This window comes from Aquila chrysaetos, chromosome 18, assembly GCF_900496995.4.
Source record: "Aquila chrysaetos chrysaetos chromosome 18, bAquChr1.4, whole genome shotgun sequence".
NCBI classification, from domain to species: domain Eukaryota; kingdom Metazoa; phylum Chordata; class Aves; order Accipitriformes; family Accipitridae; genus Aquila; species Aquila chrysaetos.
In genome coordinates, this window is record NC_044021.1 from 21,295,940 (window position 1) to 21,312,541 (window position 16,602).

Sequence of the window (16,602 nt, forward strand, 5' to 3'; positions counted from 1 at the left end):
AAACTACTAGTCTAACATTACTAATAGAAAAACTGCTTCTGTGTTTATGTACCAGAGCTTGAGGAGCACATCAACTAAAATGCTTGGATTTCCACATTACCCCATCACGCTCTTTAGATACGCTCCTCCTAGCCTTACACTAACCCAGGACAGGGCACGTTAAGATGGGAGGTCTGCAAAAGTACAGGGCTTTCAACAATAACAGAAGTCACGACAGCACGGGTTATGTGAAACATGTACAGCACAAAACTAGGTTGGCTCGTTTAGGTTTCTCTGGCACGTATAGATCATATAACCCAAGAAGCAAAATTATTCCAGTGTTTCTTAAGGAATCATGTATTCTGTACTCTCAAAGGTCTGAAACCATGAAGACTCATGGTTCAGCTCATCTAGTGTAAATACTGCATCTTTGCCCTAAGAAAATGGCCACATCAGCATTCAAAATTGGTTGTAGTGGCCTTAGAGAAACATGCTTATGCAAATGTGCACACACACACACACACACACACGAGTATTTTCTAAAAAGCATTATTAAAAGATCAAAGTGACATCTAAAAGTAACTTGAAGACTGTGGTGCCTGGTAGGTACCTGGCAGTGTTCTAGGAGCACCTGTGCCTGATAAAATACTTCTGCACAAAGCATGTTTTTTGCCATTATGGTAATTCCCTCCAGCAGTAGTATCATTAATGCAGCGAGAGCACCTCTAGGTGGACACCAGAAGTATGAAGTGTTCTGCAAAGATATTAATTTCACCAAAATCAATTAACAAGTAAGAATGCCATCTCAGAGGAGCCAAAAGCTGTGTCAAGGGCAAGTACACTGAACTTCGCACCCCCTGCTTTCACCACCCCCAAGCACATTACCCTCCCAGCTGCCAACTGTGTTGTACTCAGCTGAGGCATTCACATATTTAGCAATGAGTCTGTCATGTCTGTCTTCCAGGAACTTGTCCCGTCTCCCCTTGACCCACATAACACCATTCTCTGGCAGGAGTTCCCCAGCTCCGCTTCCCCTCCTATGAAGGGCAGGGAAAGCAGCAGGTGAGGAATGTGTATCCACAGGAGCTGCTATTCTGCTCTGACGCTGCATGAATTGGTCAGTGTTAGAACAGGTTAATACCATCCAGTCTTCCACTCCAATCGTATTGTCCTTCAGCATTCTTACAAAGTACTTTACATCTGAGCACCATCAGCTAGAAACAGCTTACTATTTGACCATGAAACCTAATTGTACCAAATACAAGCAAAACATTACTTTTTTTTTAAATCCCAAGTAAACAGTCTGTATTCTAACACACAATAGGTCTGTACCAATTAAATACAGTATGGCAGTATATAAATTACAGTTCTTTACAGTAAATAGTAAAATACGAGAGTCCGCTTACTGTACACAACAATCAAAGAAAGAACAGCAGCTTATCAGTAAGGTCCCAGGTATCTCAATCATTCAATTGCTAAGAAACAAAGAAGAACAGATACAGCAGGCCATTCACTTCACTCATTTTTTTTTACCGTGTTACTTTACAAACATCCAGAACGCTTGTACAGGCATCTACAGTATCTACATGTGGAACAACCTTCTTAGGAATTCATGAGCACCAGACATAAATCCCTCCATCATTCCCATTATTAAAATAAACTTTACAGATTAAAATTACTTTAGCAGGTTCTATTTCATCTTGATAATAACCAGCAAGTAACAAGTGCAAAGTTTGCAGTCATGATCCATTTACTGCTTCTTTGTTTCCTCATTTCCCCCCCACACCCAAAAAACCAAACACCAGCCCCCCAACCCCCAAAACGTTGTCCTCTCACGCCCTTGCAGTAATACTGTTTCTGCAGTCAAACTGCCCAGCTGGCTTATGCTAACGTACGAAATGCCAGACGTATAGCTTCGGGCATTGTTAGTCATTTCAATCCAATGCCAAGTCAGCACAGTGGCAGGCCTCTAGGAAGACAAAAAATATGAAGCAGTTGGATATTTCAGTGTGCTTAAACACAGAACATAAGGCTGCACGGTGCCCAGTGACTAAAAGAAACATGGCACCAAGTTATCAGTTAAAACCTTTACAATAGAAAGATTTAAACAGCAAATGTGTCAGTCTAAAACAAGTTCTTTGGTAATTAAGAACAGCAAACCGTAGCTTTTTTTTTCCAAATACGGATTTACATCCTGGTTTTTCCACAATAAAATATTTTTTGTTGTTTAAAATATATCTCCCAAGTTGTTGCGTAACAAATAGTCCAGTACCTCAGTTATCTACAGATCAGCTTTAACTGTATTTTAGTGTGCAGCCGTATCTGCCCACGGGCAGACAAACTATAGATACACATTCATATATATATATAATATATATATTATTTATAAAAAATTAGAGAATTAAGTCAAGGACTCTAGAGAATACACATTCCGTATGGACAGATTAAAATGTACAATAGCTCCAAAAATCCATAAAGTTTTCTACACAGTGATGCGTGTAGTAAGTGCAAAAATACGGCAGTTTAGTTAATCCAAGATTTCCCGTTTTCCTGTTTCCTAGAAAAAGCAGAAGCCGCTGCATCTCCTGAATGGCAGATGACTTCTCCTGTTTTAGGAGTGGATGATGAGCCTTGAAGCATGGAATTTTTCCGTTTCTCTGACGTGGAAGATGCCTGAGACCGTGAAGTGCTACTCCATTTCCTTGCGGAAGCTGGTGCTTTGCTGAGGCGCCCAGGACGAACAAAGACACCATGTCGTGGTTTGCAGTGGAAGTACTCTCTGCCTTTTACAGTTCCATCATGCTTCCCTTCAATGAAAATAAATGCACAGAATTAGCTGCTGCTACTTTCATTAGCACATACAGTTGTAGCGTTGAAGTGTGAATACCTTTGGTTATCTGTCAAAGAGTCAAGATTTTTAATGCTGAGCGATGAAGCCAGATGCATACCATACACTAGGGAGAACAAAACCTGGAAAGGATGGCTTGAATTGTGACCAAAAAGATGATTTCCTAAAATATTACTTTGTTAACTAACAGTTTAAAAAGTCAATCATTTGTTCATTTTACAAAATAAACTATCCTCAAAACCACTTGCTGACAAAGCTTAAAACTTAGCTGCCAGAAGAACTACTTCTATCAGTGTTAATATCTATTAAACTACTAAGACCATCACCTTTTAAAAAGATCTGAAGCATTTCTGTAGGAGTCTTGTAACCCAAATGCAGAGCATTGACTTTTTCTGACCCCATCAAACTGAAGTTAAAGAAAACCTGTGGTCTCTAATTAAGCTTTCCCCAGTGGAAAAAAAGAAAAAGAAAAAAAAAATCTCTGAAAGCTACAGACAGAAAACCTATTTGACAAGTCATGTTTGTGGGCAGTACTAACAACGGACATGCACGTTGATTTAAAAAAAATCAGCCAATTTTAGGCTTTGTTTGTTTTTCTAATCTATAAAAATAGATGAGTACCAACGGGAACCAGCACAACATGCAAAAGCATTTTTCTGCATAAAGCGAGAAGAACAGGGCTATAATACAGTTAAAAATTAACCTATAGCAAAGTATTCCTATAAAGCCTAGAACTGGGTGTATCAGATTCCAAGCCTATATGAAATTAACGGCATTTCCCAAGACTGAACAGCATATGATTGTAGTTTAAGTTTTAAAATAGATCACACTAACTGCACAGGTAACCCAGACCATATTTAGTCTTACCCAGCTGAATATTTAGTTCAACTCCAACCCAGATTCCAGCTGAAAAATCCACCGTTCCAACGTATCTCACCGTGCCCATCTTATTACTTCCAACACAGACTTGTTCACCCACTGCCACCCAGCTAGGCAAGATGTGGGCTTGATCTGCCGAAGCACCTTCTTCACAGTCGGAACCATCCAAGTGGTCCTTTCCAATAAAATCATCTACGGAAGTATCAGGGTAAGTCTCATGGTCTGAAGTCTCTTTTACCAGTACAGAACACAAAGGGCTTTCCATAGCGTCTGCAGAGCCCAGCTGGCCCACACACGTGCTCTGCTCCTTGTCAGCACCTTGGGGTAACTCCGAGGAACTCGCTCCATTAGAGGACACAAGGGAACACGACTGCGGAGCTGTCGAATGGTCAAAGTCCTTGCCATCTTCGACGCCCATGAACTCTGTAAAGGAGTGATCTTCCAGAATGTCCGTCGTGTGCTCAACTGTTGCTTCACGCGCTGAAAATTCAATTGTATGACAAGTACTTTTGCCATCCGAGGAACTTAAAGCTGAAAGCGATCCAGCTCTGGGTAACTGCTCAGAGTCTCTGTCAGTGGCATTGAGGGACAGTGATACTTGTTCTGTTAAGGCACTGTTTTCTTTCAGTGGTAACACAGGTAACTTTTCTCTCACTAACTCCTTTTCTGACTCTCGACATTCCTTGTTCGAAGAAGATCTTACATCATGTGCAAGAGATGATCCTGAGGGATCATTAGAGTCCTGCTCCTTCATGTGACTGGCTAGCTGGTCTGTGCTATCACTACAGGGAACAAGCATGTCAGACAGAGTAGCGTTAGAGGCACTGTGGGAAAAGTAGCCACTAGTAATACTGCTAGTGGTGGGGCTGCGGGATACCTCTTTCTCAAGAACACGTGAACTCATGAAGTCTGATTTAGAAGAAAACCATTCCCTGTTCTCCAGGCTAGCATTGTAAACACTGAAGTCAGCAAACTCCTCTGGTACATAAGGCCGGAAATTTTGAAAACTTTGTGGACTTATCAGCTTCTTATTAATGGCCTCCAACTCACTGTCTTCCTCCTCGGAGTCCTGCAAAAGAAGAGAGAGTTGCGTGGGATTAGGAACCTATGACAGTTAAGTTTTCAAAATAAAGAAACTTTCCTTGATTTTTTCCTGTCTGAATGTGGAGAAATATACACCTTTAATATTCTTTAATTGAAGAATGGAAGACAACTCTGAAAAGAGGTGCTGGGAACATATCCTGTCTACACTGAGCTATTCAATTTTTATAAAATAAAAGATGAATTCTAAATAGTTCAGCAAGCGTAAAGCAATAAAGTTTGGCATAAGGAAAGCTCATAACATGAAAAAGTTATATGTTTACATATTTTCATCATACTCAGCTTTCTAAAGCCATGTATTATAAATTTTTCCCCATGATTTAGATTAATTAAACCTATTGAAGGTATTCTATAGAGCTAATTGACCACCTAACAAGATAAACATGAATAGAAGACACCTTAGAGGGTCTCCACTGCAATACTGATTAGTAAAATATTGATATAAACTATCCTGCACAATGGGATTTTCTATTAATCTGATACCAGTGAGGCTAGATAATTTTGCTTCCTCCTAGCTATCACACCTGAACACGTTCATGATGTTTGAAAATAAAGGCAAAAGGATCAATTATCACAGAAAATCTTCAAGGAAGCATTCGTGAGCATCCATGTACGTGTTTGGAGGGAAGTAAGTGACACTAATCAACCTGGCAGACTTTGGAGGTAGCTCCCCGAATTTTCCTTTGATAACGAGTGGTGATGCACTGTGACCAGCCCACAAACGCAGCTTTCACAGAGTCCACCTGAAGCTGAGGACTTCAGTCTCTCAAGATGCATCTGAGAAAAACCCCAGCAACATGGTTGTGCTCCTCCCCCAGTTTAAAATACTACAGGCAGGACTCTACATAGATTCCTTTTAAGTACTTAGTTTTTCATATAAATATATGTATTTCTTTATACATATATATGCACATATAAGCATATGTATACATATGAGGGAGCTGGGGCTGTTTAGTCTAGAAAAGAGGAGGCTGAGGGGAGACCTTATCGCTCTCTACAGCTACCTGAAAGGAGGTTGTAGCAAGGTGGGTGCTGGTCTCTTCTGTCAGGTGGCTGGAGATAGGACAAGAGGAAATGGCCTCAAGTTGAGGCAAGGGAGATTTAGGAAAAATTTTTTTACTGAGAGGGTTGTCAAACATTGGAACAGGCTGCCCAGGGAAGTGGTTGAGTCACCATCCCTGGAGGTATTCAAAAAGCGAGTGGATGGGGTACTTCAGGACATGGTTTAGTGGGCATGGTTGATGGTTGGACTTGATAATCTTGAAGGTCTTTTCCAACCTAAATGATTCTATGATTCTATATACACATTATCTATGTGCACACACACATATATTAAAAATGGTTAGTTTACAGCAAATTCCTACTCGAAAGAATAGTATTTTCAAAAAAATGAAAACTGCTGAAGTACTTAAAAGTTTAGAGGAACTCAAGCACCTATTACTCCTCTATTCCTTTATCTGCATCATGGATTTCAACTACTGATCAAAGCAGATCCTGTATGATATCTAAAGTAGTTCCATGCTTTCAGACACCTGCCATGAATAAATGATGGAAAAAGCACAATACTTAAGCAGATGACCAATACATTGAGAACCAATACATCAAGTTTAAGATAAACATCCTCTTGAAAATGCTTCCTATACTTCATAATAACCAAGACTGATCAAATAACTGTACAACAAAGCTTCAAATACATAGACAGCAAACAGGTTTGTTCAGTTTGCACATCAGAATAATCACAGAATTGTTTAGGTTGGAAGGCACCTCTTGAGGTCATTTAGTCCAAACCCCCCTGCTCAAGCAGGGTCACCCACAGCAGACTGTCCAGGACTCTGTCCACTTGGGTGGCTTTTGAGTATCTCCAAGGATGGAGACTCCACCACCTCTCCCTGCACAACCCATTCCAGTGTTTGACCTCCCTCACAGTAAAAAAAGTGTTTTCTTGTGTTCAGATGGAACCTTGCATGCCTTAATTTGTGTCCGTTGCCTCCTGTCCTGTCACTGGGCACTACGGAGAAGAGTCTGCCTTGTCTTCATTCCCTCCCATCAGGTATTTTTATGCATTGATAAGATGCCCCTGAGCCTGGTCTCCTCCAGGCTCAACAGTCCTGGCTCCCAGCCTCTCCTCCTATGTCAGATGCTCCAAGCCATTAATCATCTTTGTGGCCCTTCGCTGGACTCACTTCAGGAAGTCCATACCTTTCTTGTACTGAGGAGCCCAGAACCAGACACAATACTCCAGATATGGCCTCACTAGTGCTGAGTAGAGAGCAAGGATCACCTCCTTCAACCTGCTGGCGACATTCAGCATACTGTTGGTGTTCTGCGCTGCAAGGGTGCGTTGCTGGCTGATGGCCAGCTGCTTGTCCACAAGGACCCCAAGGTACTTCTAGGAAAAGCTGATTTCCAGCTGGTCAGCCCCCAACATGTACTGGTGCCTGGTGTTATTCCTGCCCAGATGCAAGACTTCCCATTTCCCCCTGTTGAACTTCATGAGATTCCTCTCTGCCCAGGTCTCCAACTTGTTGGGGTCCCTCTGAATAGCAGCACAACCCTCTGGTGTATCAGCTGCTTCTCCCAGTTTTGCATCACCTGCAAACTTGCTGAAGGTGCACTCTGTCCAGTCATCCAGGTCATTAATGAATGTGTTGAACAGTACTGGCCCCAGTATTGAGCCCTGGAGTACACCGCTTGTTACTGGCCTCCAACAGGACTTTGCACCTCTGATCACAACCCTATGGGCCCAGTCATTCAGCCAGTTTTTAATCCACTTCACTGTCCACCTATCTAACTTGTACTTTGTCAGCCCATCTACGATGACGTTCTAGGAGATAGTGTCAAAAGCTTTACGAAAGTCAAGGTAAACAACATCCACTGCTCTCTCCTCAACCACCAAGCTAGTCAACTTATTGTAGAAGGCAACTGAGGTTGGTCAAGCATGATTTCCCCTTCGTAAATCCATGCTGACTACTCCCAATCACCTACTTGTCCTTTATGTGTTTGGAAATGCTTTCTAGGAGGATTTTCTCCATCATCTTCTCAGACATAGAAGTGAGGCTGACCAGTCTGTAGTTTGTTGAATTGTTCTTCTTTGTCCTTCTTGAAGACAGGAGTGATATTTGCTCTCTTCCAGTCTTCAGAAACCTCTCCCAGTTGCCGTGACATTCAAAGATAATTGAGAGCAGCCTTGCAATAACATCAGCCAGCTCCCTCAGCACTCGAGGGTATGTTTACTTAAAAAACATGCATTTTTTTTTTAAGTGCTCCCCAACCTGGTGGTCCGCTACCAAGGCTAAGTCTTCCTTGTTCCATGCTTTCCCTTGGGTATTGTTGCTCGGGATTCCTGAAGGCTAGTTTTACAGATAAAGACTGAAGTAAAGAATGCATTGAGTACCTTGGCCTTCTCCAAGTCATTTGTGACCAGTTCCCCTGCTCCATTCAGCAGTGCAATTACCTAAAACACCCTTGTAGGTATATATTAGGAAACATATGCTTATGTGACAAGGTCTTTCTCCGAACCCGGAGGTGTTTTTTTTCCCCAGTTTTTGTTTGATTTAAAAAAAAAAAAAACCAAACAACTGTAAAGATATTCTACATGACTTAAAAAAATGCAGAATACCAGTGAAGTGATCACTACTCACTACGGCCCTTATCTATAAACAAGGTCTCATTTTCATTCCTACCATGTTCAAGCTCATAGCAGATATAATTCAGTCATACTACCCATGCAGAATGGCCTCTTAAGCTGAATCAAGATTTCCAATAATATTAAATTTTTGCTGGCAGAGAAATCAGTATCTGAAGAAGATGCCTCTACTTGTCTATGTATATCTGACAAATCCAACTAGACCTCAGATTATTAATATTTGCTCAAGTAAAGGCTTGGCATCCTTTCCTTAGTAGTTTTTCCAGCTCTGCTTCAGAGTTATTTCTCATACAGAATTTGGATGAAGGCTTTATTTTGAAATTATTTACTTCTCTGCAGAGGGGTAAGAGTGTTACAAAATGTCACAGAAGACTATTGAAATGATTTATATTATTGAAAACCTTGTTCTTTAGATCTGAAATGTACAGGTAGTCCCTTTAAAAGTAATGGACAAAATTCACATCCACTTCATTGGGACTATGAATACCCTTCTAAGCACTAAAGCATTATGCAAAGCATCTTTTCTGCATATTGGAGTATACCTGTTGCTCATCTCTGAGCAACATTTTCTCAATTATTCTGCTTAATCCTTCCCTTTCACCCTTATTACTTATGTAAAAGTAAGTGTTGCTCTATGAAGAACCTTGTAGTTTGTTTTTTTTCAAAATATTACAAACTCCAGTGTTTTATCAAATATGGTGGGTTTAAGATATTATATGAACTCCAAACCGATAAGCATTTCATGAAGGAAATATTTCTAGTGGTACTAGCTAAACATTCACTTGAAACCAAAAGGCACTGTCATAACAGAGTTCTTTGTTTCTCCTTCAAATCCTGCAAGATTCCTTGTTCGGCTGAAAAAAAAAAATTCTTAGTACACACAGGGTCTCTCTTCAGAATCAGGCTGGATAAGAGGTGCTGCAACTGAGAAATGGCTCTACAGACACACAGACATTGGTGACTTCATTAGGAAAAGTCAAACAAGTAACCACATTGCCAGTCGTGTGTCGTTTCAGGGTTATCTATCATCATAAATACAAAAAAATAAGGTACAGAGAAGCAGTCTTATTACTAGAACGTGGGTTGTGAAGAATGCTGCAAATATGTGGTGAGACATCACCTTGTGACAGACAAAAGATACCCCTTGTGGGGACAAGAAATATTTCCTTTCAAAGCTCCTCTTGAGCTTCCCAATTGGGAAATTCCAGAACAAAGCAATTTCAGGGTTCTTCAAATTCCTGTGGATGTAAAATATGGGGGAAAAAGAAGGAAGCTACCTTGTACCGCTCAGGCTATTGGTAGATAAAGATAAAATCCTTGAAAAATTGGTAAAGAAACTGCAGCCACTTCCTTGGGAAGTAACAGAAAGACCATAATGAAAAACAGACTTAAGAACTGGTAACAGTAGGAACGTGCCAGCAAGAACTAAGGAGAGAAAACTATACATCTAGATTTCGCAATAGCAGCAAGTAAGCAAGAACACAAAGCAGCTTCCCTACACCTGCTTTGCAACAAACACAGTGTAGTTAAAAGTTAAGTATCTGAATTTTCAGATCCCTAAATTACAGCTCTCAAGTAACCTCAATGATGCTAGTTCCCATTTTACTAATTTAAAAACCAGTAATACTTATTTAGTGGTTGTATCACTGGTGCTTCAATTTTCATCACCTGCTAGGAGGATTTGCTCTTAGCCACAGCCCCCTTAGACGTGTTAATTGCAGGCAGTATTCAAATACACTCAATATGAAAACACTGCATCTCACCTTAACATATTCCACTGTACTCACATACTATATAGAGTGTGCCCTTATGTCATGCTGTTTTGAAATAGTTGTGATATTAAGCACATGTGGAAGTACTTTCTGAAATTTTAGGTTGAATGCTCTATTTCAAGCCAATTGATTAAAAATATTTTTTGTTAACTGCTTTTTTTTTTCTTCCCTTGACAGATGTGTTTTGAATATTCAAGAAAAGTTAAGAACAGATCCCAGAAAAACATAAGAAAAACCCCAAACATCATTATTAAGCCAACTTAGATGCAGAACATTAATCTAGTCAAAATTACTAGCTTCCTTTATGTTTAGTCACGTTATTTCTACGGCATTTTTTACATGCTGTAAGATGCAAGTGAGCATCATACCTGAAGCGACACCAATCATCCAGTGATTAATTAGGAGTATGAGGCTCTGTACCTTGGAGCAATCATTTATGGTATTGATTAATAATGTGAAAACTTTACTACGAATCAGATAGAGAGGAGCAGACAGCTGAAGTTTCATGCGGAGCCATGACACTGTCCTAGTGTAATCTCTGAACTCGTTCTGAAAGCACTATTAATTCAAATGTGTGAAATTTCTACTTCAGCCTAGTTAAAACATAGACTTGCTCCCGCTCTGAAAAACGTGGGGTAGCCTGGGAAGCCTACATCTTACAAAGGCTTCCTTCCTAAAGTGATAAAAAAAACCCAGAAGCCATCATTTGATAAACCTGATGCCATAAGCTGGCAGGTCCACGCAAAGTAGCCGACTCAACCTCCTCCTAACTAGTGGCTGCTAGTCCTTGCCTGCCTCCCCAGTACCCACTCAAGTGTCTGTAAGGTGATCAGACAGGGGAGTAGATCCAAATGAAATATAACTCTATGGTAGTCTAGACATCAGCTGGATGGATCAGTTCCCTTGATCTGATTTACCATGCAATCAAACAAAAAGCTATGTTGATGCGAGGAAGAAGTCAGTGCAAGGGTAGGTGCAAGCAGCTGAGAACTGAAAGAACAGCTCTTTCCAGGGCCCTGTTGGCTACATGAGGTTTATGGTGTTCAATGAATCAGTTCCATTTTAATTGGAAAAGCCTGGTGCAGGATGTTGGCCTTTTCTAGCTCTGAAAGCTTCTGCTTATCTTTGGAAAACAGCACAGGCAAATGCCTGGGCTAATTCAGGGCATGCAGGGGGTGGGACCCTGTTATTACTCAAGGGATTAAAACTGCCCTGAAGTTGCTATGGAAAATTTTGTCACAATTTAGTTTCCAAAGGATGTTTTTCAACCCACTGGAAGACTTTGTCTTCCAAATACCTTCATGCTATTTGGATCAGTGACTCAGTGTGAGTCAGCATGCCAGCTACCTTATGGAAAATTAACATGATTGAGAATAAAACAGCTGCTACCCAAAAACAGCAACCAAGCTTCAAATATATACACCAGAACACTCAGGATACTTTGGTGTACAACAAAATAGCATTAGAAATCTAGAACAGATTTTTTTTAATGGCTTGGCTATATGGTAGGAATGAAAATAACTGTTGAATAGGAAGAATCCATCACTAGCACTTTGTGGTACAAGAGGCCTACAATACTTACGGGAAATAATTTGAAGGTTCTGAATTTTAAATCTAAAGCTCTGATTAAAGCGAGTATTTACAGCCATGTTCCACAGCCCAAAAACCAAGTCCATCATACAGCAGAAACAATAATACACCTTTTGTTGAAGCAGCAGTGAAAAAAGGGTTTGGCAAGTAAAGATTAAAATAAAAGCCCTCCACCTCAATTCACCGCCTGAATTATGACGAAGATGGGCTGCAGGTTAATTAAGAGCGGCAGTCTTATTTTAGTCATATTACTTCCACATCAGGCAATGAGAAGCTTTTTATAGTGTACCCACACCTAAATGCATGGTTACTTACACCAAAAGGGATCATTCCATTTACTCTGGGGTATAGTCACAAAATCTGGGTAACATACAAGGTATATTAGAGTGACAACAACATAGTTCACTAAACCACCCTTTACTTGATCATTTGTGCCCTGTAAAATCTAAAGCGTCCCCTCTCCCACCCACCCCACAAGACAAATCACATACGAATACTAAAAAAAAACCCCCAAACAAACAAAAAAAACCCCACAACAAACCAAAACCCAAAACAAAACAAAAAACCCAAAATGCAAAAACCCAACTGAGTTAGTTCCAATGACAGAATGCGTTTGCAAGCCAGGCAAGCAACTGTTCATTATAACCATTAGTTACAATCACTCACAAGTGATTATATCCACATTGCACCTTTTTTCTGCTGCAGTAGCATTAAGTGCCTTAAGCCCACCACCAAACGGCCCTAAGCCCACCACCAGGCCTCATAACAGAAACTGGTACAAAACTTACAATCTTTTCCTCACGTATGCTATTGCTTTCTACAGGCATGCTGCTGGCATTACTTCCTGAAGGCACAACACAGCCAGCGCAATGCACCCGAGATGAAGGCATGCTCTGCAAAGGTTAAGACACACAACACATCACACAAACCACAACTCTGACCACAGCATTAAATGCATGCAAGTTAAAAAGGCATTAACACATGATGGAACTGAAACACCCACGCTGGCCATTTATACATCAAAATTCAAGTTAATACGTAGAGAGACTTATGCGCTCCTCCCCACAGAATTTTAGGTTGAGGAATAAAGGTCAGAATTATAAACACCCTAGAACACTGTTTCACAGAATTACATTTTATCTATGAAAAGACACACCAACATCTTGCTGGAGAAAAAAAAAAATGCAGGTTACTGTTACTTCCAAATAGAACAGAAGTACCCTGTAAAGGAGAATACTTAACAAGAAGTGAAAAAAACCTCCCAGTGTTTCAGGTAAAAAAACCAAACACCAAAACCTCACCACATATAAAGGACAGCCTGGTTAATTTTACCAGATAATTACAAAATTCTATAGCAACAGATGCATGCTGCAAACGATTTGCCAAGTACACAAAAATCACTCCATCTCCTTTAAAAAACAGGTGGTTTTCAAAGATTACCTCTTGACTAAGCAGAGGTCGGCTTTCCAGGGGGGTCTTCCTTTTATGTTCCTCTTTCACTGGCATTAAGGGCTTGAAAAACTTTGGTGGCTGAGGAGAAAATGCTTTAAAAGGGCTGGCCATTAAAGCATGGGAATTCTCTGCTACAACACCTAGGTAAAAAAAAAAAATACTGTATTTCAGTTCTTCATATCTTGACTGCAAGAGTATAATTCAAAATAACTGAAGGTTAAGCCACGCATTTGGCAAGTTGCTGGCTACAGAAAAATGTCAATATTTTAGTATTCAACCACTGGCCCAACCATGAGATAACGCAGAACTCAACGAGGGGAGATTATATCCCTCAGAGAGGTGTGGAAACAGAAGGAAAGCAGAGAATTGCAGTATGTGCCCCCTCCATTCTGAGGTTCCAATATTTCTCCTTTTCATCTCAGTCATAAAACCAGTAAGAAATGTCCTTGAAACTGGAACCGACAGCTCTTTGCTTCCTGTGCCTCACCTGACCTCTGCCCACAACACTGCAACTCTGTCCTGGAACCAGGCAGCAATCCTGCATGACCAGGATGATCAAAAATGAAATTATAGGCAAGGAAGCAACGAATAAACTCTCAGTCCCACTTTATTGCAGCAGTTATCTCTACCTGTATTGCCTGATCAAGAACATCATATTAAAATTTGACCTGAAGAAAATAAGGCACCTGTGACACACTGACATGGCAGAGCAAATATCCAAATCATGTGAAGAACCTGCAAAAGGACCCTTCCCACTTTAACAAAAGCATCTTCATTTTCAAATTCATAAACCAACAGCAGTTCCTTTTTGTTTCTTTTGTTTTGCTTTTTCTTCTACTATTTTGATTCACATTTAGCTTGTTCTTCTGCCCTCCTCTTGGTCTTTTGGACACCCCCAACTTCCCGTCCTTTCCTGGATATCTTCGTGCATTTCTCCCTTTCTCCCCTACTTCCAGATTATGTTTAGCTGCTAAAGCAAGGAGCTGGATAATGCATTTAGTAAAAAAAGAGCACTGAGAATTTAATTTTCAGTTTAATGCAGTGATTAAAAAACCACAAACACTGTCATTACGTATATACTTTCAAGTCTCACCACTGCCATCTTTGCTCTTGCGAGGCGACTCCCTGGGTAAAGTACCATAGCATGATACATCTTGATAACTGGAAGAACAGTCAGATATATCTAGGTGACTTTCAGACCAACCCTAAGAAACAAAAATACATAAATATGCATGCTGATACAGGCAAACATGGAAAAATTATATAGGTAAACTCAAAGGTAGGATTTTTTTTTTTTTTTTAAATAAACTGAAGGAATGTCAAGTTACTGATTTAAGACAATTTTCTGCCTCACACAAATGGATTGTTTAGAAGCGAATTAGCTTTTCAGTGAAGTATATTAAGTTTTGCTGTAACTTTCCCCTTCTTAAATTATCAGTTTCTACAATTCTAATATGAAGAGCAGAGGACAAGAAGGTTTCATTCAAAATAATACGTAATTAGTGCAGCATTTTGAAGATATATTATGTAAACACACCATTAAAAATACTGTTTTCCTGGTTTTTTTTTAATTCTCAAATATATCTTTCTTCAAAGAGGGGGCAAAAATCTGAGAATGTGCACTGTTTATTGTCACATTTACATACCTTATCATCTTCATCACAGGCAGAAAGATCTAGTCGGCTACAGGATACCTACAGAACACCAACAGGCAGAATGACAAAATGCCTACCTTGTATTTATAAAACATAATGCCTTGAGGAAACACTGTCATCATGTAGTCCTAACAACTGTTCTGTTACCTCTTTTCAGATAAGATTATTTATAAGGACAGCTATGTTTGTACTCTATGAGTGGGTGATAGGAGAACACATAAAATGCACACAAAATGGAAACTATCCCTTACACTATGAAAAAAGTTGGAGGGACTTTGAAGTAAAAGTAATCTAAATCAGGGCAGCTGTCATCCTAAACTACTTCAGAAATGAATATCCTTATAAAAGGAGAAGAATTTCAACAAACCTTCCCACTTTTCTGTCAAGTTTGTTATCTCCTAGGATGGACAGTTGTGGGGATGGGTTTTGAGTGATTCATTTTCATTCATGACAACTTTCCTAGAGGTTGGTTAGTCCTACCTCAGGACAATCATTACCATATCACGTTGTGCAAGCATTACATCAGCACACAAACAGCACGCCCTTGCCCCATTAGTACTAATTTACCAGAGGATAAAGCGTCCTTACATTGTGGACGTTTGGAGTGCTGATGCTTCTGCGGATGTTTCTCGCTTTGGTGGAGAGTGCCTCTTTGACTGTGACTGCCTGCATAAAGAAAAGAACACACTAAAAACAATGCTGTGGTCTCCTCATGAGACATGATCAAGCAGGATAGAAACTTTTTTCAGTATGGCAAACAGCAGCAAACAGAGCTTGCATTTACAAATCTTAATTTGCATGCAAAACCACCAAAATTTGCATCTGAAATTCATTCTTTGGCCTTTACTTGTTCAGGTTCTGAGTACCATTGCCAGCTATAGTTACTAGACCCACCACTACTGGAATTCTGTATTTCACAGAAGTAATTTAGTCTTACATCTATCTGTCCAGTGTTCTCTGAAAAAAAAACAAATTAAAAAACAAGCAACACTTAATATTTTTAAAAGATCAAGTAGATGATCTCTACTTGAATTCTCATAATCCAGTTCAAAACATGCAAGAAGTGCCTTTTCCTTGCCTGTCTTAGTCGTTCAAGGCTCAAAATGTTCTCCACTTGCAGCACACCACGTGTGTACTTTTCAATGTACGTTTCACCATCAGATGTGCCCTCATTCTCACTCCTCGCGGCCATCAGTGCTAAGGTCTCACGATCCTCAATTTCTTCTGTAGCCTAAATTACAAGTTACACTACTGAAGTTTTAAAAAATTAAAGCCTATTGTTTTTAATGTATTGATTCACTTCTTTAGACCATCTCAATCCAGAAATTAATTTGAATCGGTAATCCTTAACTTAATCAGTAATCCTAACTATAATCAATGATCCAGGACTTTACAATACAGATGTAAATGATGCTGAACTAAGAAGAGGTCATGCTTTGAGAAGTTTTGCACGTTTGCTGTAGTCAGTGTACTTCTAGAAATAACGCATATATAACCTGAGATTGCATATGTTAAGGGTTAACTAATGACAACTTCCTAGGCTAGTAAATGCAACTTCCTTCCTAAATCTTAAATATGCTGTGTGATTTCCCTAGAATTTAAAATTTAAGTACCACTGCACAAAAGTGACAATTACATGGTGACAAGACTATTTATATTTTCATTTGTCCAGTTTGTTTA

General features: G+C 39.8%; 1 protein-coding gene across 7 annotated transcripts in view; it reads right to left on the reverse strand.

Moving 5' to 3' along the window:
- Nucleotides 1–1,488: 1,488 nt before the first annotated feature.
- Nucleotides 1,489–16,602, reverse strand: part of KIF13A (kinesin family member 13A) — a 119,005-nt gene continuing 103,891 nt past the window's right edge. For 2 of the 7 annotated variants that reach the window (XM_030041789.2, XM_030041788.2), the window contains 8 exons: nt 16,001–16,153; nt 15,511–15,588; nt 14,914–14,961; nt 14,361–14,472; nt 13,256–13,407; nt 12,604–12,708; nt 3,695–4,775; nt 1,489–2,786 (listed from right to left, as the gene is read on the reverse strand). In XM_030041789.2, coding sequence (XP_029897649.1) covers nt 2,503–2,786; nt 3,695–4,775; nt 12,604–12,708; nt 13,256–13,407; nt 14,361–14,472; nt 14,914–14,961; nt 15,511–15,588; nt 16,001–16,153 — 2,013 coding nt within the window. In that variant the 3' untranslated portion in view covers nt 1,489–2,502. Of the gene's footprint in view, nt 2,787–3,694; nt 4,776–12,130; nt 12,176–12,603; nt 12,709–13,255; nt 13,408–14,360; nt 14,473–14,913; nt 14,962–15,510; nt 15,589–16,000; nt 16,154–16,602 lie in introns of those variants that run through there. The other 5 variants (XM_030041793.2, XM_030041790.2, XM_041118304.1 and 2 more) reach the window with 4 other exon arrangements.